At 45.1% G+C, this 25,918-nt stretch overlaps 1 protein-coding gene across 1 annotated transcript in view; it reads left to right on the forward strand.

Annotated features, from left to right (window-relative positions):
• Window positions 1–25,438, forward strand: part of LOC144492493 (chromodomain Y-like protein 2) — a 137,651-nt gene extending 112,213 nt beyond the window's left edge. The window contains exons 5-7 of the mRNA XM_078210576.1: window positions 7,655–7,865; window positions 10,311–10,454; window positions 22,816–25,438. Coding sequence (XP_078066702.1) covers window positions 7,655–7,865; window positions 10,311–10,454; window positions 22,816–22,974 — 514 coding nt within the window. The 3' untranslated portion in view covers window positions 22,975–25,438. The remainder of the gene's footprint in view (window positions 1–7,654; window positions 7,866–10,310; window positions 10,455–22,815) is intronic.
• Window positions 25,439–25,918: the final 480 nt, after the last annotated feature.

A 25,918-nucleotide genomic window follows, 5' to 3' on the forward strand; every position in this document is an offset into this window, starting at 1 on the left:
CCACACATCTCCCTTAAACTTTCCCCCTCTCACCTTGAACGGAGGAGATTTTGACAGTAACTTCATTGCAGTGTTAATGTAAGCCTACTTGTGACACTAATAAATAAACTTAAACATAACCGGTGCCCCCTTGTAATTGACACTTCCACCCTGGGGAAAAACCCTCAGACTATCCACCCTGTCTGTGCCTGTTATAATTTTGTAGACCCTTTATCAGATTTCCCCTCAGCCTCCGTCTTTCCAGTGAAAACAATCCTAGTTTATTCAACCTCTCCTCATAGCCAACACCCTCGAGACCAAGCATCTCCTGGTGAACCTTCTTAGTACTCTCTTCAAAGCTTCTGCGTCCTTCTGGTAGTGTGGTGACCAGAACTGCACGCAATGTTCCAAATGTGGCCTAACCAAGGTTTTATATAGCTGCAACATGATTCGCCAACTCTTGTGTTCAGTGCCCCGGCTGATAAAGGCAAGTGTGCCATTTTCTATCTTATCTCAGCATTTGTAACTTTTATCCCTTTGATCTCTATTTCGTTGCTGGTGTAAGCTCAGAGAGATAAATCGAAACCATCTGTCTCTTCGCACTGTTGTTTACTTGGGAGGGGTTGTTTTGGTTGTTTTACTAACATAACATCTTAAGATGGACAGCAAGCAGGCAGGCATTAAGTAAGACTACCTCAGCCAAAGCTGAACGGCAGAACGGACCCACTTGACACCATTTACCGGCTTGCCATGAACAGCAGAAACCGTTCGGCACATGAGCCCAGTTAACAAGGTGGACACTAGGTGGCACAGTGGCACAGTGGTTAGCACTGCTGCCTCACAGCGCCGGGGTCCCGGGTTCGAATCCTGGCTTGGGTCACTGTCTGTGTGGAGTCTGCACGTTCTCCCCATGTCTGCGTGGGTTTCCTCCGGGTGCTCCAGTTTCCTCCCACAGTCCAAAGATGTGCAGGTTAGGTGGATTGGCCATGCCAAATTGCCCTCGAGTGTCAGGGGGGCTGGCTAGGGTAAATGCATAGGGTTGTGGGGATAGGGTCTGGGTGGGATTGTGGTCGGTGGAGACTCGATGGGCCGAATGGCCTTCTTCTGCACTGTAGGGATTCTATGATTCTATAGTGCATTGGCAACGGCCTATGGGAAATCACTGGTTCATCATTTATTTCAAGGCTCAAAGTACAAGCCTTAAGATCACTGAAAGAGCAGGAGCAACAGTCAACAAGTGCGAGTAGATTTGGCACTTAACACCTCCAATCACAGTGAAGCAGTATTAATCTACTGAGCCATAAAGCCAAGCAAGTTGGAGGCCAATGGCCGGAATATTCCGGCTGTTCACACCAGCGGGATCTACTGCTCCCGCGGACAGCGCACCGCTGCCGCAAGTTTTCCAGCGACGTGGGGTGGAGTCAATGGGAAATCAGCGGCGGAAGCAGAAGATGTGCAGGAAAGCAGAATTCCCGGAGCGCAGGGATGAAGGCGGGCCAGAGAAGGTTACAAAGAGGGAGAGGAGCGAGCTCCATGGAGATGTTTGAGGACTAAATTCAAACAAACAAAGGGAAATTTAGGATCACTACAGTGCAGAAGGAGGCCATTCAACCCATCAAGTTTGCACTGACCATAATCCCATCCAAGCCCTATCCCCAAAACCCCATGCCTTTACTCCAGCTAGTGCCCCTGACACTAATGGGCAATTTATCATGGCCAATCCACCTAACCCGCACATCTTTGGACTGTGGGAAGAAACCGGAGCACCCGGAGGAAACCCACGCAGACATGGGGAGAAATTGCAAACTCCGCACTACTAGTGACCCAGGCCGGGAATCGAACCCGGGTCCCTGGCACTGTGAGGCTAATCACTGTCCCACTGTGCTGCCCAGTGGTGGAAGTTCCAGGAAGTTCTTTGCACAGAAAGCCAAAACGGGAATCTACTGGTCACAAGGGCATTAAAAAAAATTCCGTGGGAAGATATCCGACAGGAGATGTCCGAGGCGAGATATCCAAGGGGTAATGTCTGAGGGGAGGTATTCGAGGGGAAGATGTCCGAGGGGGCTGGCTGAGGTGAGCTGTCCGAGGGGAAGATGGGAGCAGCAGATGGTCTGTGGAATCAGGGAAGAGTCTGCCATCGATCACCACTAGATGCGGGAAGGGAACTGGAATGGAAGTGAAGAGAAACTTAAAAGCGATGCAATGGTTTAGAAAGAGTTCCAGCAGTCCAGTGATACCTGACTGCAAAGCAGTGCTGTTACGAACATAAACTTATGTTCGAAGGCACTTTCTGAAAGGAACAAACATAACTGAAGTGGAGGAACTTTAAAAACACGTTGGACACAGTTGTTCATTTGAAGCTGAAAAGAGCAGAAGATTGAATTTGATATTGAAGAGTTGCTAAATCGCGACAAAAAGTCGCTTCTGAGTCTGTGTTGGACGAATGACTTTATTTCACGACTGTTAAACAGCGTACTGCACTTTTCCTTTGAAGATCTGCGCCTATTTTCAGTTCAAGGGGTGGAAAGCATCCCTCAAGTGTACAGCAAACCAACATGATAGTCTCCCAGATTGGTCACTCCCCATTCAAACGAATGCAGTCACTCCTGAACCCTGAAACCTTCTCCCTGTCAGTGGCCATGCCACAATGCAGCAACAGGACAGAAAATTGTTTGGTTGTAAAATTGAACTCTTCTTTTAACAAAGAAAAAGGAACGCCAAGGAACATTTTGTTTATTTCTATACACAGACAATGGGGGGCGAGTTCTTGGAACAAAATGTACTCTCTTTTGGCTTAACTTTCCCTCCAAGGATAATATTCATATCAGTCCCTCTGGGAGTTTGCTGGCAGCAAGAATATTTTCTTTACCCACTGCAAGTAAATAAACATGTTCCCATCACTTCCCAATGTCATCATTTCTGCTTGCTGTCTGGTTAAGTAACTCCTTATCTTTACAGTCCAATTTTTCAAGGGTATAGGTTTTTATTAGGAAGGTCAAAATACACGTTACAGCTAAAATATTGCAATGTTCTGCAACATTTCGCATTACCAAATGCTGCTACTTAACAATACGCCTTCTGAGGTCGTGAATTTTATTCAGAACCTCTGCAAATTTGTATACTTTCACCATCTATCCAGATCCTGCCACTGTTTTGAACAAAGAACAAAGTACAGCACAAAAACAGGCCCTTTGGTCCTGCAAGCCCGTGACAATCATGATGCCCTAAGTAAACTAAAAATAAAACCTTCTGTCCTTACTCGGTCCGTATCCCTCTATTCTCTCCCTATTCATGCACCCATCCAGATACCTCTTAAATGTTGCTAATGTGCCGGCTTCCACCACCTCCTCTGACAGTGCGTTCCAGGCACCCACCACTCTCTGTGTGAAAAACTTCCCCCGCACATCTCCCTTAAACTTTCCCCCTCTCACCTTGAACCTGTGCCCCCTTGTAATTGACACTTCCACCCTGGGGAAAAAGCTTCTGACTATCCATCCTGTCTACGCCTCTCATAATTTTGTAAACCTCTATCGGGTCTCCCCTCACCCTCCGTCTTTCCAGTGAAAACAATCCTAGTTTATTCAACCTCTCCTCATAACCAACTCCCCCGAGACCAGGCAACATCCTGGTGAACCTTCTTTGCAATTTTTTCAAAGCTTCCACGCCCTTCTGGTAGTGTGACTATTTTATATTTCTAGCTATTTATGAATTTTGGGCAAATAAAGATGAAAGTTTACTTTTTCTTTGTGTGGAATACATCACAAAATACAAAATGCATTCTAATATATTTCTGCATCTAGATTTTTGCCATCTCCCCCACTCACCTGCACGGATGCAGTTGTCTGAATCTAATTACTGACTGTTGCTGAGGATCTGCTTGCAGAATTATATTAACAGTATATCCAGCATGCATTTCCCGTCCATTGTACTTCAAGGGTCAAGCAAAACTTATGTGTGGCACTTCAAAGAAACACCCCATTTCCATGGGTGGACGAGACTCGGCATTCCGGGGGCGGCACGGTGGCCGAGTGGTTAGCACTGCTGCCTCACAGCGCCAGGGACCCAGGTTCGATTCTCGGCTTGGGTCACTGTCTGTGTGGAGTTTGCACCTTCTCCCCGTGTCTGCGAGGGTTTCCTCCGGGTGCTCCGGTTTTCTCCCACAGTCCAAAGATGTACAGGTTAGGTGCATTGGCCGTGTTAAATTCTCCCTCAGTGTACCCGAACAGGCGCCGGTGTGTGGCGACTAGGGGATCTTCACAGTAACTTCATTGCAGTGTGAATGTAAGCCTACTTGTGACTAACAAATAAATGTTAACTTTTAACTTTAACTTTTCTCCATTCTTCATTGGATCATATGGACCTCGGGCAGACATGCCGGTAAAATTCCGCCCGAAATCTTGTACTTAATATCTGTGCCAAAAACTGTACCTGAGAGCAATTTGCTCTTTGTAACCTTAAAGGGATAGGACACTGCACTTTAAGTGATGCAATGTCACTCACCTTGTTAGAAAGCACTGAATGGAAAGCCAAGAGAAAATGGGTTAGTGATATGACAAAAACTTCATACTTGTGCACACTCTGTTCTTCACCCATGGAGAGCTGTGAATGTTGAGGGAAATCCATCAAAAAGCAAAAAAAAACTGAACCAATCACTTCTGTCAAGAGGTTTATTCTGTTGTTTTAGTTCCCACTGCTGCATCAGCCAGCTGGATACTGATGGATAGAAATGTTGAAGGTGAGGTTGGTACCAATGATAGGAAAGATAGACATTTCATTCTAATGTTGTTATTAAATCACAGTGCTTTTGCACAGCAAGTTGTTTGATATGATTTGATTTTTTATTGTCACGTGTTGGGATACAGTGAAAAGTATTGTTTCTTGTGCGCTATACAGACAAAGCATATTGTTCATAGAGTACATAGGGGAGAAGGAAAGGAGAGGGTGCAGAATGTAGTGTTACAGTCATAGCTAGGGTGTACAGAAAGATCAATTTAATATAAGCTAGGTCCATTCAAAAGTCTGATGGCAGCAGGGAAGAAGCTGTTCTTGAGTCGGTTGGTACGTGTTCTCAGACTTTTGTATCTTTTTCCCAACTGAAGAAGGTGGAAGAGAGAATGTCCAGCGTGGGTGATGTCCTTGATTATGCTAACTACTTTTCCGAGGCAGTGGGAAGTGTAGATGGAGTCAGTGGATAGGAGGCTGGTTTGAGTGATGGACTGGGTTACGTTCATAACCCTTTGTAGTTTCTTGTGCAGAGCAGGAGCCCATACCAAGCTGTGATACATCCAGAAAGGAGGCTTTCTGTGGATGCATCTGTAAAAATTGGTGAGAGTCGTAGCGTACATGCTGAACTTCCTTAGCCTCCTGAGAAAGTAGAGGTGTTATGATCTGGAATGTGTTGCTGAGAGAGTGGTAGAAGTAGGTTCAGTGGTAGCCTTTGGAAGAGAATTGGACAGGTATTTGAAAGGGAAGAATAATTGCTGGAGAAATCTTGTGGAAGAGTGAGTGGAACATGCTGCATTGCCCTATCAAAAAGCTGAACATACAGGTGATGGGGCCAGCTTGTGTGCTGTACCAGCCTCAGATCTTTTGTGCCTTTGAGAAGGTTCAGTGACCGCTTTTTGTCCTCTGAGACTTCAGCTTGTACGAGGGGTGCAGGATTTGGAACTATAACTCTGTCAGACGCAGTGGGATGACGGCTATGTTTGTGCCTTCGGCTGGCAGGCATCTGAACTCCAACCCCGCATGCACTTTGGAGAATCTCTCAGCTGTAATCAGCACGGTGTTCTTGAGCAACATTGGCTGGAATTTTACCGGCACACCTGCCCCGATTCCGGGGGCGGGCGAGGCTCGGAGAACGGCATTCTCGGTTGGCCTCGGGCGGGATCATACGGACCTCGGGCGGACGTGCCGGTAAAATTCTCCACATTGTCTCTGGAATTCTGTCAGAGAATTGGAATAGTCGGAAACAAGTTACAGCGTTCCCCCCACCTCCCCCAGTTTTGCTGGTTGTGAGAATCTGCATTAAGCCTGTACGTTAATGTGCACTAATGTACAGTAATATGATCAGATAATAATCTAATAATCCTGGGCTAAAATGTCATCAAGTAAACTGTGAATGCTGCAAATATGAAATATCACATCCTGGGAATGTCCCGTGTAACAGCCAACATCTGAAGGTTGACTGGATAAAAGCAAATTACTGTGGATTACTGCTGGAATCTGAAACCACATTTTCCAGCATTTTCTCTTCTGATTCCTGAAGCTTGACTAACGTTTCTGGTGGATTGCTTTGTAATTTTGATCTCTCTGAGAGTTTTGAAAGGTGACTGTGTGTGAACAAGCCAGTGAAGCTGTGTTGGAGTGTCCTCCAATTCGATAATTGATGTTTTGCCAAGTGTGTCAGCAGGATCCCGATGTCATTACTAGCAGGCTTCCATCACCAGTCCAAAAACTGCAAGGCTTTTCCTGACATCATCAGTTTTGATGACCCCATTGGTGAATTTAACTGAATCATGCACATTTTAATCATCTTCGTTTTTGTACGTGTTCTAAATTAAGCTGCCCATCTGTTCCACCTAGCTTTTATTTCGGAACATGTTCAATTCTACTCACAACCATTCAAAAATATATCACTGCCTCTGAAGCACGGAGGGAGACCATTCATCCCATTATGCCTGTGACAGCGAGTGCAACTCAAAAATAATTCCACTACCCTTCTCTCTCTCTTCAGGACACTATGGCTGGAATTTTACTGGCACGCCCGCCCCAGAATCGGGGCGGCCGAGGCTCACAGAACAGAATTCTCCGATGGCCTAGGGCAGGATTTTACGAGCCTCGCCCGAGTGAGGTGGCACAATCCCGGCCTATGTCTTCCTCTAGGTTGTATATTTGTGCCATTTTTCCCTATATGCCATCGACCTTGCCTCATCCTCCTTCTGTGGCAAAGCTACTCTCTCCAAAGCAGCCTCTTCTGACCTTATTCATGCTGTCTTAGTGATGGTCATCGGTATATGTTGAGATGCTGTTCCATCCACACAAATCCAAATCATCTGTCTCCAGAACAAAAGTAGATCCTCAGGTTAAATCGCCACCAGTCAGCTCTCCCCCTCAAAGCGGGGAGCAGCCTGTGGTCATTTGGGACTTCTACTTCAATTCCTATACTAACCAGAAGTAATCATAGAATCCTACAGTGCAGAAGGAGGCCATTTGGTCCATCGGATCTGCACCGACCACAATCCCACCAGGCCTTAACCCCATAACCCCATGCATTTACCCTAGCTAGTCCCCCTGACACTAAGGGACAATTTGGTATGGCCAATCCACCTAACCCGTACATCTTTGGTCTGTGGGAGGAAACCAGAGCACCCGGAGGAGACCCACACAGACACGGGGAGAATGTGCAGACTCCGCACAGACAGTGACCCAAGCCGGGAATCGAACCCCGGGTCCCTGGCACTGTGAGGCTGCAGTGCTAACCACTGTGCCACCGTGCCGTCCACCGTAAAGCCCGAGCTCATCAGGAATAATCTGTTGTCAAAGCAAAATACTGCGGATGCTGAAATCTGAAACAAGAACAGAAAATGCTGGAAAATCTCCGCAGGTTTGACAGCAACTGAACAACCTGTTATTGGCTACTGATCGATTTATTATCTGCTTTCTTTTTTTCCTTCAGGGATTTTGTGAATGCCTTCATTCAGTTTAAGAAACCCATTGTTGTGGCAGTGAATGGACCAGCCCTGGGACTGGGTGCCTCCATACTCCCGCTCTGTGACATTGTATGGGCGAGTGAGAAAGCCTGGTTCCAGACGCCGTACGCGACTATACGCCTAACACCAGCTGGATGTTCGTCATACACCTTTCCACAGATAATGGGAGTCGCTCTAGTGAGTTCTTAGTTTCAGGAGATAACCTCTTCTGTTAAGGGCAAAATTGTCTGTATAAATGTAAGTACATGTTGTTCCCTGCTTTTATCTTGTGACGGAGGCACGACATTTGAGAGCGTTAACACCTCCTTTCTCTCCGCGGACACTACATTTTCATAGAATCAAGAATCATAGAATCCCTACAGTGCAGAAGGAGGCCATTCGGCCCATTAAGCCTGCACCGACAACAATCCCACCCAGGCCCTATTTCCCCTCCCCCTAACCCCAAGTATTTACTCTGCTAATCCCCCTGACACTAAGTGGCAATTTAACACCACCAATCAACCTTTGAACTGTGGGAGGAAACCGGAGCACCTGGAGGAAACCCACGCAGACACAGGGAGAACGTGCAAACTCCACACAGGCAGTTCCCGAGGCTGGAATTGAACCCAGGTCCCTGGCGCTGGCGAGGCAGCAGTGCTAACCACTGTGCCACCATGCCGCCTTATTACCTGTCGTGCGTTTCCAACATTGTCTAGTTTTTTTTGTTATCTGGTCAAAATGGGCAGCATGGTGGCACAGTGGTTAACACTGCTGCCTCACAGTGTCAGGAACCCGAGTTCGATTCCTGGCTTGGGTTACTGTGTGGAGTTTGTGCATTCTCCCCGTGTCTGCGTGGGTCTCCTCCGGGTGCTCCCGGTTTCCTTCCACAGTCCAAAGATGTGCGGGTTAGGTTGATTGGCCATGCTAAATTGCCACTTAGTGTCGGGTGGGGACAGGTAAATACATGGGGTTACGGGGATAGGGGCTGGCAGACTTGATGGGCCAAATGGCCTCTTTCTGCACTGTAGGGATCCTATGACTCAATGATTCTATGAAAATGAATGTGTTGCTTCACGTTTGACATGGTGCAGACCATTCAGATCATGAGGAAAAGGCAGTCGAAGCCGATTAGTGCAAGTGGGACAAATGCCAATTAAAATCAGCAGCCGGTGGAGTGAATATCACAGCTTCACTGAGGGGACAGGTATACAGTACCACAGGCTGCTTTTTAATGATTGAAGGGTTGTATCTGTCACTGGGGACCTGGGATTTCCGTTCCTGGTCCCAGCAGTACCCCGCGACACATTTCCGTGTATGAAGTCTAGAACAGGGGCCAGCAAGTTTTTTTTAAAAACTGGCTAAAATAAAAACTATTGGGAACGAGAAGATGAAAATTCGGGTACTTCTGAACAAAATTCTTGACAAGTCGCCAGAAATCTCTGGTACATGTACAATTTGCATTGGCAAATAGAATACATGTACTGAATTAAATTATAAATCAGTAAATTATATATTTTAATATACAAAATATTATAAATTTATAGTAAATATATATTATAGCAAATAAATTATACATTTGAAGAAATATTTCATAAATTATTTATTTGAATAAACATAATGTATTATAATAAATTATAATGAATGTATTATAATTCATTTATTTAAATAAATAATTGAAATTTAATACGTGTATTGAATTGATGCAAAAAACTAACCCTGAATTATCTACTGTTTGGGGGTTTTTTTACTGTAATTTTGTCAGTAATGTCATCCCTAAAATAAACTTTAGTTTAAGGACAAAAAATTAAGCCAATGTTTTCACCTGTTGATTAAAAAATGGAATATTTTAGCACATTCAGAATAACTTATTCATAGCTGTAGCTATTTACAGCTATATTAGTCACAATATTAGTGGTAGCCATAAAATCCTCCTTGATTCAAAGGCATTATCTATAACCATGGTTATAGCTATGGCTATTAAAACACAAACAGGTTTATTTAGAGCACAATTATGCTTTTTTTCTTTAAATAATTGTTTGAAACCGTAAAGTGCCGCAAGGTGATTAATCTTTTTAACTCCACAACAAAAACATGACTCATACGTTTCTTGACTTGGAGTCTTTTTCACGGTTATGCACTCCAGCAGGGAAGAAGCTGTTCTTGAGTCGGTTGATAGGTGACCTCAGACTTTTGTATCTTTTTCCCCGATGGAAGAAGGTGGAAGAGAGAATGCCTGGGGTTCGTGGGATCCTTGATTATGCTGGCTGCTTTGCTGAGGCAGCAGGAAGTGTAGACAGAGTCAATGGATGGGAGGCTGGTTTGGACAATCAATGGCCTCCGAGAAGCCATATCGCAGGACAGATCCAGGATTGAAGGAAAGGATTACACCCAAAATATTTTAAATAGGGATTAACCATTGGTGGATTTCTTTCTATTTCTGTATTTGGATTGCGAACATTCAAGGTTTTTTTTACTCATTGGCGAACTTGTGCATTTGTATGGTTGAAGACTATTTAGCATAGTCTTACTGAGGTTGCTCCATTAATTGGTTGCCTTATTTCATATAAGCACTGGAGGCATATTGTTCTAACCAGGGAACGCTGTGAAGGAACAATCACAATTATGTATGTTTCCCGCTTGCAGGCCAACGAAATGCTGTTTTGTGGGAGAAAGTTAACCGCGCAAGAAGCGTGCAGCCGGGGGCTGGTGTCTCAGGTCTTCTGGCCAACGACGTTTAGTCAAGAAGTTATGTTACGAGTGAAGGAGATGGCATCATGCAGTGCAATGGTAAGTTTACTGTTCCCTTACAACTCGCTTCATGGCTTGAGATGTTTGTGGCGACGCAATGAAGTCAATTTAATTTTACAATTCCCGGACGATTCTACTTCACTGATTAAAGGACGCAGATCCCCCAGGAAGAATATAATTTATTTTGTCGAAAAGCTAACAGGATTTCATTGATATGCCATACAAGAACTGAACCTGAAGCTATGATAGTGATTCGAATTTATCCTTGTGTTCAAAGCTGCTGATGCAAAAGAGAAATATAGAACTGTGACAATGCAGAAGGAGGCCATTCAGCCCATCGAGCCTGCACTGACTCTCTAACAGTCATTTACCCAAGATAGAACTGCTACAATGCAGAAGGAGGCCATTCGGCCCATCAAGCCTGCACCGACTTTCCAACAGAGTGTTTTACCCAATATAGAACTGCTCCAATGCCAAACGAGGCCATTCGGCCATCGAGCCTGCACCAACTCTCCAACAGTATTTTACCCAATATAGAACTGCTACAATGCAGAAGGAGGCCATTCGGCCCATCAAGCCTGCACTGGCTCTGCAACAGAGTATTTTACCCCGGTGCATCCCACCCCACCCACCCCATTCCTTTAACCCCATGCATTTACCCCACTCATCCCCTAAGGTACGCATCTTGGGACACTTAGGGGCAATTTATCATGGTCAAGCCACCGAACCTGCACATCTTTGGACTGTGGGAGGAAACCGGAGCACCCGGAGGAAACCCACATAGACACGGGGAGAACGTGCAAACTCCACACAGACAGTGACCCGAGCCGGGAATTGAACCCAGGTCCCTGGTGCTGTGAGGCAGCAGTGCTAACCACTGTGCCACTGTTATGTGCAGTTGTTATGTGGGCAAGAACAAGCAACCAGTTAGCACACAGAAGGGTCCTACTTAGCAGCACTGAGGTTACATAGAACAGTACAGCACAGAACAGGCCCTTCGGCCCACGATGTTGTTACCTGACTAAGGAGGTATGAACAGAGGAATAAAAGTCAGCTTAGGCCTAAATTTTCCAGTCCCACCTGCGAAAGGTCCCACCGCGGCTGGGATGCAAGATGTGGCAGACTGGCAAAGAGCCTGCTGATACTCGGTGGGAATTTCCCAGTCCCACCTGGCCTTGGAGTGACTCCTACTCAACCATGAATCATACCGAGACACTCCTCAGCGTTTCATTGGAAAGGCGACGCCTTCTGTAATGCAGCACTCCGTCAGCCCTGCATTGACGTGTCAGACTAAACGATGTGCTTCAATGTAACTTGAACCCATAGCCTTCTGACTCACTGCCGATCAACCAAGGTAATGCTTTTTCGACTGCAAAATGTCTTCCCCGCCTCTCCCCTCCTTTACTGACTCAGCCCTGCAAGCTCCACCCCCTCATAAATCAGCTACTTTTCCTTTGTCACTTCCATCCTGTGTGTTGGATTCAATTTAACCAGTAGGAAATATCGAAGCCAAGTCGAATCCTATCCTCATTCAATGTCTCTACAGTGGGGAATCACTGGACATTGATGAGGACTTGTGAAAAAGACAAACTTCATTTATATAGCGCCTTTCACAACCACTGAACTGTTAAAAGGACATAATAGTCAAATTAAATACTTCTTTAGAAGTGTAGCCACTATTGTAATCATAGACTCCCTACGGTACAGAAGGAAGCCATTCGGCCCATCGGGTCTGCACCGACTTTCCTGACAGAGCATCTTATGCAGGCCCACCCCAATCACCATACATTACCATGGATAACCCATCTAACCTGCACATCTTTGGACTGTGGGAGGAAACCGGAGCACCCGGAGGAAACCCACGCAGACACGGGGAGAATGTGCAAACTCCACACAGACAGTGACCCAAGCCACCCATCCCCCCAAGGAAGCACATGGGTTTAACATCTCACCCAAAAGACAGAGTGGCATTCTCTCAGCCCTGCACCTCAAGTCCTGGAGCAGGACCTGAACCTGGAGCCTTGTGACTCAGAGGTGTGACTCAGAGGTGAGAGTACATTGGACCACTGGAGGAAGAGGCAATCTGATCATTCAGGAAGTAACAATTGGGTGGCACCATGTGTAAGTTTGAAAGGTCTGAAGATTTTTAATTCGGGGAGATACCTGGAAATTAGAAGGCTCACGAACGTGTGATTCTGGGAGCGAAAGGTGGTGGGCTCCCTGCTTTTTACCTGTCCTATCCTGAGATTGCAAAAGAATCATTAGAACAATCTCCCCATGTCTGGAAACAGCTAACAAGCCTTGGATGAACTTAGAGATTTATGGAACATTGAAGATATTTGAAGTGAGAGGAAATGTTTAGAGTGGTGAAGAGCTTGAGCTTTTGGGACAGTGGAGATGATGTGAAAGTTGCTTTTGAAGTTTAATACGATCATATGCCAAGAAAGTCAATAACGGAGAAAGGACAACAGTTGGTGCAGTAAAGCTGAGAGCGATTGGCTGTTGGGTAGCTTTTCAAGAGATGATAAGAAAAGTTTTAAAACAATTTCAATAAACAAAATTTATGTTCCCCCAACAAAGCTTGAGGTGAAAGTGCAGCAACTCTGCAAGGCGAAAGTGTCGGGCGTGGATGGTTTTCTTTTTATTCATTTATGGGATGCAGGCGTCCCTGACTGGGCCTAGCATTTATTGCCCATCCCTAACTGCCCTCCATTTCAGAGGGCATTTAAGAGTCAACCACATTGCTGTGGGTCTGGAGTCACATGTAGGCCAGACCAGGTAAGGATGGCAGATTTCCTTCCCTAAAGGACATTAGTGACCCAGATGGGTTTTCCCGACAATTGATAATGGTTTTATGGTCATTAGACTTTTTTAATGCCAGATTTTTTATTGAATTCAAATTCCACTAACTGCGGTGTGGGGTTTGAGCCCAGGTCCCCAAGATCGTGCCCTGAGTCATTGGATTACTAGTCCAGTGACAATACCACTGCGCCACTGTGTTCAGGTTGTACGATCTGAATGCAGAGTGGAATCACCATCAATAGAGTGGATAGGTTTTAGAGATGAAAAGGGAAGATTCTGGATATGAGAGGGAGTAAGAGTGTCATTAAGGAGACAACAGTTAGACAGTATCACATCAACGACATTCCAGATAGAAGGACCAGAGGGAAGCTAGATACGAACTATTTAACATCAATTTGGGAGGCAACCATGCAGTAATAATGTGTCTGGAATCACAGGGTGTTGAACGCTGTGTTGGGGGCTTTCAGGGTATACAGGCAATGGCAGGCGAATGACTAAAATAGCTCAAGAGAAGGAGGTAATGGAGGCATTGAGATCATCAGGTATAACCAGAATGCAAAGCAGACGGCAGTCAGGGATTAGAACAGGAATTAAGATTGTGGGCAATTTGTAAATCATCAGCATCTTATTAGAAATGCTAATAAATCAAGTGATTGTGAAAACAAGAATTAAAAGAACAAAGAACAATACAGCACAGGAACAGGCCCTTCGGCCCTCCAAGCCCGCGCCGCTCCCCGGTCCAGGATTGAATCCTGAATCCAGGATCCCCGCCCAATTTTCCAGCCTATCTACATACCAATATCCTATCCACCGAGCTGTCCCCCACAGCTACGATGCTTTGTTCATTACAACCTATTAACTCACCCCCACCCCCCCATTCCAGACCATGTGATCTCCAGGGAGAGGCGAAAACCCAGAGTGAAAAACCCCAGGGCCAATATGGGGAAAAAAAATCTGGGAAATTCCTCTCCGACCCCCTGAGGCGATCGAAACGAGTCCAGGAGATCACAATGGCCCTGATCGGAAAATGCTTCCCAACCCTAGTCATTTCCACTTCCACGAGAAACAAGGAACAATTAGCCCGCGCCGCTCCCTGGTCCAAACTAGACCACTCTTTTGTATCCCTCCATTCCCACTCCGTTCATATAGCTGTCTAGATAAGTCTTAAACGTTCCCAGTGTGTCCGCCTCCACCACCTTGCCCAGCAACACATTCCAGGCCCCCACGACCCTCTGTGTGAAATATGTCCTTCTGATATCTGTGTTAAACCTCCCCACCTTCACCTTGAACCTATGACCCCTCGTGAACGTCACCACCGACCCGGGGAAAAGCTTCCCACCGTTCACCCTATCTATGCCTTTCATAATTTTATACACCTCTATTAAGTCTCCCCTCATCCTCCGTCTTTCCAAGGAGAACAACCCCAGTTTCCCCAATCTCTCCTCATAACCAAGCCCCTCCATACCAGGCAACATCCTGGTAAACCTCCTCTGTACTCTCTCCAAAGCCTCCACGTCCTTCTGGTAGTGTGGCGACCAGAACTGGACGCAGTATTCCAAATGCGGCCGAACCAACGTTCTATACATCTGCAACACCAGACCCCAACTTTTATACTCTATGCCCCGTCCTATAAAGGCAAGCATGCCATATGCCTTCTTCACCACCTTCTCCACCTGTGACGTCACCTTCAAAGATCTGTGGACTTGCACACCCAGGTCCCTCTGCGTCTCTACACCCTTTATGGTTCTTCCATTTATCGTGTAGCTCCTCCTTACATTATTCCCACCAAAATGCATCACAACCACAGGTGACCCCTCTTCTAACTGTCCACTCCCCTCCCCTCTCACACCTGTCACCAAGCCCTTCCTATTTTGAGACACCTCTGGAGTCCTCCCTTGTACTTTACCCTTCTGCCCTTTACTCCTCCTAACTGTGACCCACGTGTCATTCTCCCGATGCCCCGGTGTAACTAGTTGCCTATAACTGCTGTCAATTTTTCTCCCATTTTCCCTGACTAGGCTAAGGTCAGCGATCTGCAGCTCCAGTTCCCTAACACGGTCCCTTAAGAGCTGCAGTTCCACGCACCTGGCACATATGTGAACCTCTGGGAAGCTAGGTGTTTGCAGGAACTCCCACATCCCACATCGGAAGCACTGAACTGGCCGATCACTCATACCTGCCATTATCCTTTACAGGGTTGGGTAAAAAATAACTAGCCTTGCCCAAGCCCTGTGAGCCAAAGCCCTTATAGTGCACACTCTGCTACCCACTCACTACACTGCCCGCTCCCGACGCTGCCCGCTGTATAGTGCAGACAGCTTTTTATGCTCCCGGCGAACCCTCCAGTTAACTGCCTTTTATACTAAGACTCAACCTCCCAGAATCCCCTTCAGCTGACCTCACTTCCTCAATTCAAAACCCTGAAAAAAGCCCGCGAAATATACTAGGAATACCCTTAAATGAATAAATGAATAATTAAATCACTTCTTAGCTTACTCTCAGCACTCCTGCTAAGACTCTCTCCCCCAGTCTCACTCCAGTTAAACAAAAGGATTGAGGAAACGGCCTAGATCAGGGGTGGTTTCAGAAGCACACTCTTGAACTACTATCCGGATCAGAGCTCTAGAAATGGAGAGTGGAAGACCCACCAGAGATAAATTTTGATGTCAATCCACCTAACTCCCCAAAAATCTTTTCACCATCTACAAGGCACAGGGCAGGCTGTGCGATGGAACACTCTCCACTTCCCTGGATGAGTGCAGCCCCAACAACAATTAAGAAGGTCCGCCCCGTTTGGGACAAAGCCAGCCACCTCACTGGCGCTCCATCCAACACCTTAAACGTTCACACCCTCCACTACCAGCATAGCATCACAGTCTGTATCATCCGCACTGCAGCAAATTCTTCAACGGTGTCTTCCAAGCCCAGGACCTCAGCTATCTAAAAGAACAAAGGGCAGGAGGTGTCACCAATTCTGAGTTCCCCTCCAAACCACCTGGACTTGGATACCTATCGTTGTTCTTTCACCATCAGTCGGAAAATCTCAGAACTCCCTATCTGACGATACTGTGGGACAGACTGCCGTGGTTCAAGAAGGTAGCTCACCACCACCTTCTCAAGGACAGTTAGGAAGTGAGCAAAACATAACTGGGCTTGCCAGCGATGCCCAAATCCTGTGAATGAATACATTTAAAAAATTACAAGTGCAGAGCTTAATGGAAGAATCTGAGGGAAGAATCTCTACCAGAATTGAAGTTGAAAGCGTAAAATGAGCCAAAGGAACAGTATCTGTTTACAGATGAAGTGATATAGAAAGCATTGTTCACAGAGCTTGCAGGAGGCATCATTGCAAAGGAAATAGCAGGAGAGGCTAGACTGCTGGATGGGCATGAGGACAATAGTTTATGTTTCTTCAAGCAAAGCTGATTTAGTTCAATTTATGAGCAGGAGAAAACTGCTGCGGCTTGTGCTCCAAGCTGATATTGAGACAGGATATACAAGAAGCACAACGTTGAGGGTTCAGCTCAAGAGCTAGCATCATGGAATCAAAATATAATACCAGATATTGCAGAAAGGTTAGCCTGAATCATGGCAGCTTTCATGAAGCTAAAGAACAAAGAGAACGAAGAACAGGACAGCACAGGAACAGGCCCTCCAAGCCTGCGCCGATCATGTTGCCTGCCCAAACTAAAACCATATGCACTTGCTGAGTCCGTATCCTTCCATTCCCATCCTATTCATGTATTCATCTAGTTGCCCCTTAAATGCCGCTATTGTACCTGCTCCCACCACCTCCCCGGGCAGCGGGTCCCAGACATTCACCACCCTTTGTGAAGAAAAAACTTGCCTCGCACATCTCCTCTAAATTTTTCCCCACGCACCTTAAACTTATGTCCCCTAGTACTTCACTTTTCTATCTGAGGAAAGAGCATCTGACTATCCACCCTGTCCATGCCACTCATAATCTTGTAAACCTCGCCCCTCAACCTCTTGTCGTTCCAGTGAGAACAAACCAAGTTTATCCAACCTCTTCTCAAAGCTACTGAGAGCATTATGCCCTCATAGTAAGGTGAGAGCATTTACAAAGGAAGATGTCACATAGCAGTAATGCTGCTGGACTAGTAATCCAGAGGCCCAGACACGGAGGCATGGATTCAAATCCCACCACGGAAGCTGGTGAAGATCAAATTTAATTAATTAAAACTTGGATATAAAGCAAGTGGTGAATGTGGAACTACCGTTGCTTGTTGTGAAGATCCATCTTGTCCTGTAGGAAAGGAAATCTGCTGTCCTTACCTGGCCCGGCCTACATGTGACTCCAAACCCACAGCAATGTGGTTGACTCTTAAATGCCCTCTGAAAAGGGAGAGGTGACACCCTAGTGGTATTATCACAAGACTACTAATCCAGAAACTCAACTAAAGTTCTGGGGATCCACGTTCAAATCCCGCCACAGCGGATGGTGAAATTTGAATTTCACAAAAAGTATCTGGGATTAGGAATGCACTGATGACCATGAAACCATTGTCAATTGCCGGAAAAACCCATCTGATCCATTAGTGTCCTTTAGGGGAGGAAATCTGCCATCCTTACCTGGTCTGGCCTACATGTGACTCCAGAGCCACAGCAACGTGGTTGACTCTCAACTGCCCTCTGAACAGGGGCAATTAGGGATGGGCAATAAATGCTGCAATGCCCATGTCCCATGAATAAACAAAAGAAAAGACAGCAAACTACTCAGTTCAAGGGCAACAAGAGAGGGGCAACAAATGCTGGTTTTGCCAGTGACATTCATGGGACATGGGCATCGCAGCATTTATTGCCCATCCCTAGTTGCCCCTGTTCAGAGGGCAGTTGAGAGTCAACCACGTTGCTGTGGCTCTGGAATCACATGTAGGCCAGACTGGGTAAATAATTTTTTAAAAGTTGTTTCTTTGGGACAGATACAAGTATCAAGAGAATAAAATCAGCAAAGAATTATCAACAGCTGTACCAGTTGGCTGCCCTGTAATGGGTATGTGTGGTTACAGGCATGGCATGATCGAAAAAGCCCCCTACTACAAGGAAACCAACAAGATAAGAGTTAGGATTAGAGGTGAGTTGAAAGTCTTGTAGATTAGCTGCATTACCTGGCCAACTATAGTAGAGCTAGGCTGCATTAGTTTGAGTCACAATCGTCAAGGATGAAGGTCAGGGCTGGAACAGAGATTAGATTACCTTAATAAGACAGGCTGGATACACTTTGACATTTAAAATGTGACTTAGCCTAATCCCTCCCTTTATGTTACAACCTTGTCACTTCCTCCAAAGTATCCTTTTTCCTTTGAATTCAATTTATCGATCGCTGCGCGGTGAAGGATGTTCATTGCGACACTCAAATGGAATCACTGTGCGCTTGATAAAGCAGGGTTGTGAGATTACAACATGCATGAAAATAATAATACGACAGCAATTTAATAAAGCCAACGTCAACTGATGCAGTGAGCTGTGAATTACTTGTCACATCGCCTGCTGAAATGTGACAAAAATGATGACACCTCACAAAATAAGTTTTGATGTAAATAGCACAACCACAAATACCAGCCTTACAGCGACACATCAGTCAAAACTGGACAGTTCTAAAAATTCTAGAAAATTTCTCAAATAACTTCTTACATAATTGTGGTTTATGCTAGATTGTAAGGAACTATTTCTAAATCTCTTGCAAGGCTTCGTGCCTTGTTTCGAATTATGATTATCGAATTCCAAAATCCATGCACTTGAATTTCAGACGAGCACTGAAGGCTGCTGGGATGTTAAAAACTAGCTCACTTTATTGCCCCATATTCTACACAGGATGGCATGACAGCACAGTGGTTAGCACTGCTGCCTCACAGCGCCAAGGACTCCGACTGTTCTCCGGCTCTGGGAGATGCGCATGCGTTCCCGGCGCATGCTCAAATCCCGAAAAAGGGCAAACGATGCGATTCTCCCGACCGGACCCACCAATGGGAGAATCAGGCCCAAAAATGGGGCGGCACAGTGGTTAGCACTGCAGCCTCACAGCTCTTAACATTTTCTGCGTGTTAATGGTGTGCTTGTTAAAAGTTCTTACCTGACAGACATCCATTCATCACTGGTGACTGCTCCCTTTTGAAGGGAGTATTCACAAGCTGGCTTTCAGGATTTGCTGGAGTTCCTTGAAGCATTTACTCCTGTTTTGCTAAGCCAACACTCCCAATCTTCCTGAGGAATTTTCCTTCAAGGAAGAAGTGGGGGCCTTTTCTCAAGGTACATCGCCATGGTGCCAATAGAACAAGATGCGTGTCCTCTAGTGCATCCTTTGTGTATCCTCTAATTTCAGGAATATCTCAGCAGAGCATGTGTATCGAACCTTTTCAGCTCATACTAACATGCAAACAAGAAGCGGGATGAGGCCATTTGGCCCTTCGAGCCTGCTCTGTCATTTAATAAGATCATGGCTGATCTGATAGTAAACTCCCGATAACCTTTCACCCCCTTGCTTACCAAGAACATATCCACCTCTGCCTTAAAAGTATTCAAAGACTCTTCTTCTGCAATCTTCTCTGGAAGAGATTTCCAAAAACTCATCACCCTCTGAGTGAAAGTTTTTCACCTTATCTCCATCTTAAATGGGCGACGCCTTATTTTTAAACAATGACCTCCAAACCTCATACAGCAACTTGATTTTTGTTCACCAGGTGTGGGTATTTCTGGCTAGGACATCCCTAATTGTCCTTGCTCAGATGATATTTGGGAGTCAACCACATTGCTGTCACATGTAGGTCAGACCATGTAAGATACGGCAGATTCCCTTCCCTGAGGGACATTAGTAAACCTGATGGGTTTTTACAGTGGTTGACAATGAGTTCATGGTCATCACAAGACTTTTCATTCCAGATCATTATTGAATTCCGATTTCACCATCTGCTGTGGTGGGATTTGAACCCAGGTCCCCAAAGCATTACTCCTGGCGTTTGGATTACCAATCCATTTTGGTAGGAATAACAGCAAAATGGACTATTATTTAAATGGTAAAAAATTGCAGCATGCTGCTGTGCAGAGGGACCTGGGTGTCCTTGTGCAGGAATCGCAAGGAGTTGGTTTGCTGGTGTAGCAGGTAATTAAGGCGGCAAATGGAATTTTGTCCTTCATTGCTAGAGGGATGGAGTTTAAAAGCAGCGAGATTATGTTGCAGCTGTATAAGGTGCTGGTGAGGCCACACCTGGAGTACTGTATACAGTTTTGGTCTCCTTACTTGAGAAAGGATATACTGGCACTGCAGGGGGTGCAGAGGAGAATCAGAAGGTTGATTTCGGAGTTGTGAGGGTTGGCTTATGAGGAGAGACTGAGTAGACTGGGGCTATGCTCATTGGAATTCAGAAGAATGAGGGGAGATCTTATAAAAACATATAAGATTATGAAGGGAATAGATAAGATAGAAGCAGGGAAGTTGTTTCCACTGGCGGGTGAAACTAGAACTGAGGGCATAGCCTCAAAATAAGTGGAAGCAGATTTAGGACTGAGTTGAGGAGGAACTTCTTCACACAAAGGGTTGTGAATCTGTGGAATTCCCTGCTCTGTGAAGCAGTTGAGGCTCCCTCATTAAATGTTTTTAAGGCAAGGATAGATACATTTTTGAACAGTAAAGGAATTGAGGGCTATGGCGAGCGGGCGGGTAAGTGGAGCTGAGTCCACAAAAAGATCAGCCATGATCTTATTGAATGGCGGAGCAGGCTCGAGGGGCCAGATGCCTACTCCTGCTCCTAGTTCTTAGGTTCTTATGTTCAATCCAGTGCCAATACCACTACCCCACCACCTCCCCCTGTATGTTAATTCATGAACTTCAGATAAATGAATGCACAATGTAACTAATCAGCTGGTAAATTGGACGAATGCCCTCATCAAGTGGCTGATGCACACCTTGTAATGCTGATTCTGCAGTAATGCTGGTGACAATCCGGGAGCAGATGAGGATTTGATCCCAGGACCGACATAGCTAGAAAGGGATTAGAGGGTAAACAAAATTCTATCCTCCTCCCCCCCCCCCCCCCCCCCCCCCCCCCAAACTTGGACTTTGTGAAAGAGATGCAGTTACCATTTTCGAATACATTGTTGGGTGCCTCACAGTTTAGGGGTAGCTACTCTGATTTTGTTATGTTTCCTCCGCGAGTTAATCCTTAATGATCTGCTGTCGGCTAAATGGGTGCAGCTCCTGTGGTTAAAAATTGGCTGCCTTCATAACGTTTCATGTGGTATAGACTGCAGTTTTATTTGATGAAATGTGTTCCAGTTTTGCAAAGTCAAGTGTTCATCTTGCACGATTGAACTTGGCAGTGATAGAGCGGAACTCTCAGAAGAAATTGGGCCTATCAGTGAGTAATGAGGGTGACCTCCAAATGTAGTCATTTCAATGTTAGTTGGAAGTGCCAGACTTGCAGAAAGAGTCTATGTAGCAGAGACATTCTGCAGCAGGATTAACTTGCTGGAACAATGCTTTAAGGTTCTTTTGATTTGATTTGATTTATTGCTATCACATGTATTGGGATACTGTGAAAGTTGTTTCTCGCACGCTGTACAGACAAAACATACCGTTCATAGAGCACACAGGGGAGAAGGAAAGGGTGCACAATGTAGTGTTACCACCGTAGCTAGGGTGTAGAGAAAATTTAGCTTAATATATGGTAGGAGCATTCAAAAGTCTGATGGCAGCAGGGAAGAAGCTGTTCTTGAGTTTGTGGTACATGTTCTCAGACTTGTGTATCTTTTTCCCGATGGAAGAAGGTGGAAGAGAGACTGTCCGGGCTGAGTGGGGTCCTTGATTATGCTGGCTGCTTTGCCGAGGCAGCGGCAAGTGTAGACAGAGTCAATGGATGGGAGGCTGGTTTAGTGGTGGACTGGGCTATGTTCGCAACCCTTTGTAGTTTCTTGCGGTCTAGAGCCATACCAAGCTGTGATACATCTGGAAAGGATGCTTTCAATGGTGCATCTGTAAAAACTGGTGAGAGTCATAGCAGACATGCCGAATTTCCTTCGCCTCCTGAGAAAGCAGAGGCATTGGTGGGCTTTCTTAACCATAGCGTCGGCATGGAAGGATCAGGACAGGTTGTTGGTGATCTGGACACCTAGAAACCTGAAGCTCTCAAGCATTTCCACTTCACCGCTGTTGATGTAGACGGGGCATGTCCTCCAGGACGCTTCCTGAAGTTGATGACTATCTCCATTTTACTGACATTGAGCGGAGATTATCGTCACACCTTTTCACCAGATATAGGTTCTGTATCTTTGTTTTCATTATCTCCGAATTTGGCCTGGATTCAAACTAAGCCTCAGAAGTGAGATGGCACCAAGCTACTATTTTAAGGATTTGGGACAGGTAGTTCAAGTTGACCCCAGGGTAAAACTGGCATTCCGGGTCATGTAGCTGCCTGATGAGAATCAGATGATCTGCCAAGTCAGTTTTACACCTGGGCCACAAGTTGAAAATCCACCTCTTTGGGACATTTATTTCACAAGGGGTATTCTTTCTTGAACTTTAGATCACCGAGGAAAATCGCATTTTTTATCTTTGTTCCTTCTGTTTTTTTCTCACCTTCAGGTACTAGAAGAATCAAAATGCCTGGTGCGTAGCTTCCTCAAAACCGCCCTGGAAGAGGTGAATGAGAGGGAATGCCAGATGTTGAAGCAGCTGTGGAGTTCCTCGAAGGGACTAGATTCTTTGTTTAGCTACCTGCAGGAAAAAATCTATGAGGTCTGAAGCCACTATGTGACCTGAAAGTACTGTCCATTATTCCGGTGTCTGCAATGGACTTAATCGTTGATCTTAAGCAGTCGAATGCTCCAGCAGTTGGGTTTGACTGCTGCCCGCATTACAATCTGGCCAGCAGATGTCTTTGATAGCCTGACGGGCACTGATGTGTTCAGTGAAATATGCCTGAGTGGGTATATATTGGATGCAACATCTCTGCATGCATTTTCAACTATGTTGGCGCTCATATTCAAATTATGCCATGTGATTTTTTTAAAAATTAATCACTGGTCTTAAAATTCCCGACATCGTCCCTTCTCAAACTGACGAGACCCTATTTACCCAATTTTGTGTAGAATGTTGTACTTGTGAATAACACTTAAAGGAATGACTCATAGATAATCCTTTTGCTTCTGAACCACAGCAAAGACAAGAGTTACGTCACGGTTGTATGTTTGGACTCATTTTGTTATCAGTTTAGTTAGCAAGCTGGGGGGGGACGGGGAGGGTGGTTGGGGTGGGTGGGTGAGGTTCAGGAACTTTGACGATTCTTTCATTGGAGGTCAAGCACCTTCAAGAGATGGAAGCCTCTCGTTGTTGTGGATTTTTCTTACCCGAGGGCTGAACCATCCGGAGAAAACGCAGGACAAAAAAAGAAATGTGAGCTTTCGTTTCGTAACTTTTTAAATAATTGTTTTCCAAAAATGTCAAACTCTAGATACACGACAGAAGATTTTATGTATTTATTATGTCTTACGGTGATATGAACAATAACGTTTACTGGATCACAACATTTTTCTTGTGAACCTTTGAGATCCTGGCTGAGAATCTTATTGGGAACATTTATTTCTTATATTTTACTTTCAAGTTGATCCCAACAACCTAAGTCGACCACGCGGGCGCTAACTGGGACTGCAGTCTTGATGCTATCGTGTATAGCTCCATTTTGAACCATAAAATATACAAGCAGGGTTTGTATACCAAATATAATGTGCGTACAGGAGGAATATTCTGCTTGTGAAGCACTCTTTTTCAGTGCAGAATGCCGTGAAAACATACCTTCTGACGTAGACTGCTGTCGTGTGACCAGTTCATGGTCCAAAGCCAATTAGTCATATTCCATGTCCTAAAATAGTCGCGAGTTTTTTTTTTCATTTCTTATTTATTTAAAGAAAAATGCACTAATCAGACAGTGTACGTGCTGTTGTTAAAAGTGACTCAGAGGCGAACGTTACGAAGAGGATATGGGCTTTATGTCACTGAATTGAAAAGGGTTCACTGTAGTCGTTTGGTTTCAGTTTAGCTGTGCGAAAATACACGCGTGTTTCCGTGTTCGGAAAAACGATGTCTGGGGTACTGGCACAAATGCAGTATTTACGAATGGAGAAATGGGAAGCCATGTCCAAGGGGGTTGGACACATCGAAAGCGTGTTCATTCGAAAACTGCTGTGTTTTCTTTCTAAATATTCACTGGTATCTACACTTTGTAAGTACGGGATAGACTGTGTTCTGGTTCATGGAGACATGCGTACCCTTGACTTCCATCTTTGCCCAAGTTGCTTCTCTTGACTATTCGAGTTTGTTGAGTTTGGCATGCCATATCACAAAAATATGGTAAATCTGCAAGACGATATATATTTTTTCAAATGATAAAACTTTCTTTTATACACGATTACCGAAAACCTGACGGTATGCTTCTTTCGAGAGTCCCGGAGTAGATGTTTTTGGGGAGTTTCATTGATTGCCTATGTCACCTCAATGCTTTGTGCCAATGTATATCATTTTTCGATGTTAATGAAACACTGTTTGCCCCTTTCTCGTTAACAAAGCAAAAACCTGTGCTATGTTTGAACCTCGACACACTATCTAACATCAAGACAAGCTGTTCACTTTGTGAATATTTTTTAGCCAAGCTGTTTTTTTTCTCTCCCTGTTCGAGTTACAGAGCTTTTTGATGTGTGAAACATCATCGCGCATCTCCGACTGGGAAACCTGAAGTTTTAACTTTTGGGTAATCCCTGCCACTTTGTGAAGAAAATGGGACACTTCGGATGAGAGTGTCCTGAACCAAGAGGACCAGGAATGCAACGGCATCCTATTGGGTATCAATTGTGCATCTGTCAGAAACTTGTTAAATGTATTTATCCCACAGCAGAACACAATGGGGTTTTAAAAGACTTTTTTTGTAAGTTAATGGGGGCTGTGTTTATTTAAAAATTGTTAGCAATCTGTTTTTTGGTGTGGGCACCCTTTTTCTTACTGAAGATATATTATCTATATGTTCTATAAACGACCAGGTAATACTGATCTGTGTGATGACTAACTTGTGTAAGACAGAACATCTACACAAGCTGTCTACTGCTTTTGTAATTAGTGTATGAACACTTTTCTGGGTGCCTTAGAAGTTGTATTTTTCATGTGTGTTAATATATTTATATATTGTGGAAAAGCTGCTCCCAATAAAATGATATCAAGTTCACTGGTTGAATGAGTTGCTTGCTGTTTGCCCTGAATCATACAATCCCCACAGTGCAGAAAGAGGCCATTTGACCCTTCGAGTCTGCACCGACAACAATCCCACCCAGGCCCTATCCCCGTAACCCCAGGTATTTGCCCTGCTAATCTCCCTGGCACTAAGGGGCAATTGAGCATGGCCAATCAGCCTAAGGTGCATATCTCTGCTGCTGTGGGGTTCTCACTGTAGGATATATGGTTGGATTTAACAGTGCTCATACATTTTGGCCAGTTATTAGTTAACATCCCAAATGGACCTATTGAAATGGATGGGGATTTCCAAAGTGGGTGGCCTGCCAATGTAATAAAGATAAACTTTGGTTCTGTACCATGCTTCTATTGGATGTCACGAGCAAAACTTTGTAAATATCGGCCAGATATTGTGATCAGCAGTGAGCGCTTGCCACTGACTCCAAAGAAAGCATCCTCACAAGATCTA

Source organism: Mustelus asterias, chromosome 4, assembly GCF_964213995.1.
Source record: "Mustelus asterias chromosome 4, sMusAst1.hap1.1, whole genome shotgun sequence".
Taxonomy (NCBI): Eukaryota; Metazoa; Chordata; class Chondrichthyes; order Carcharhiniformes; family Triakidae; genus Mustelus; species Mustelus asterias.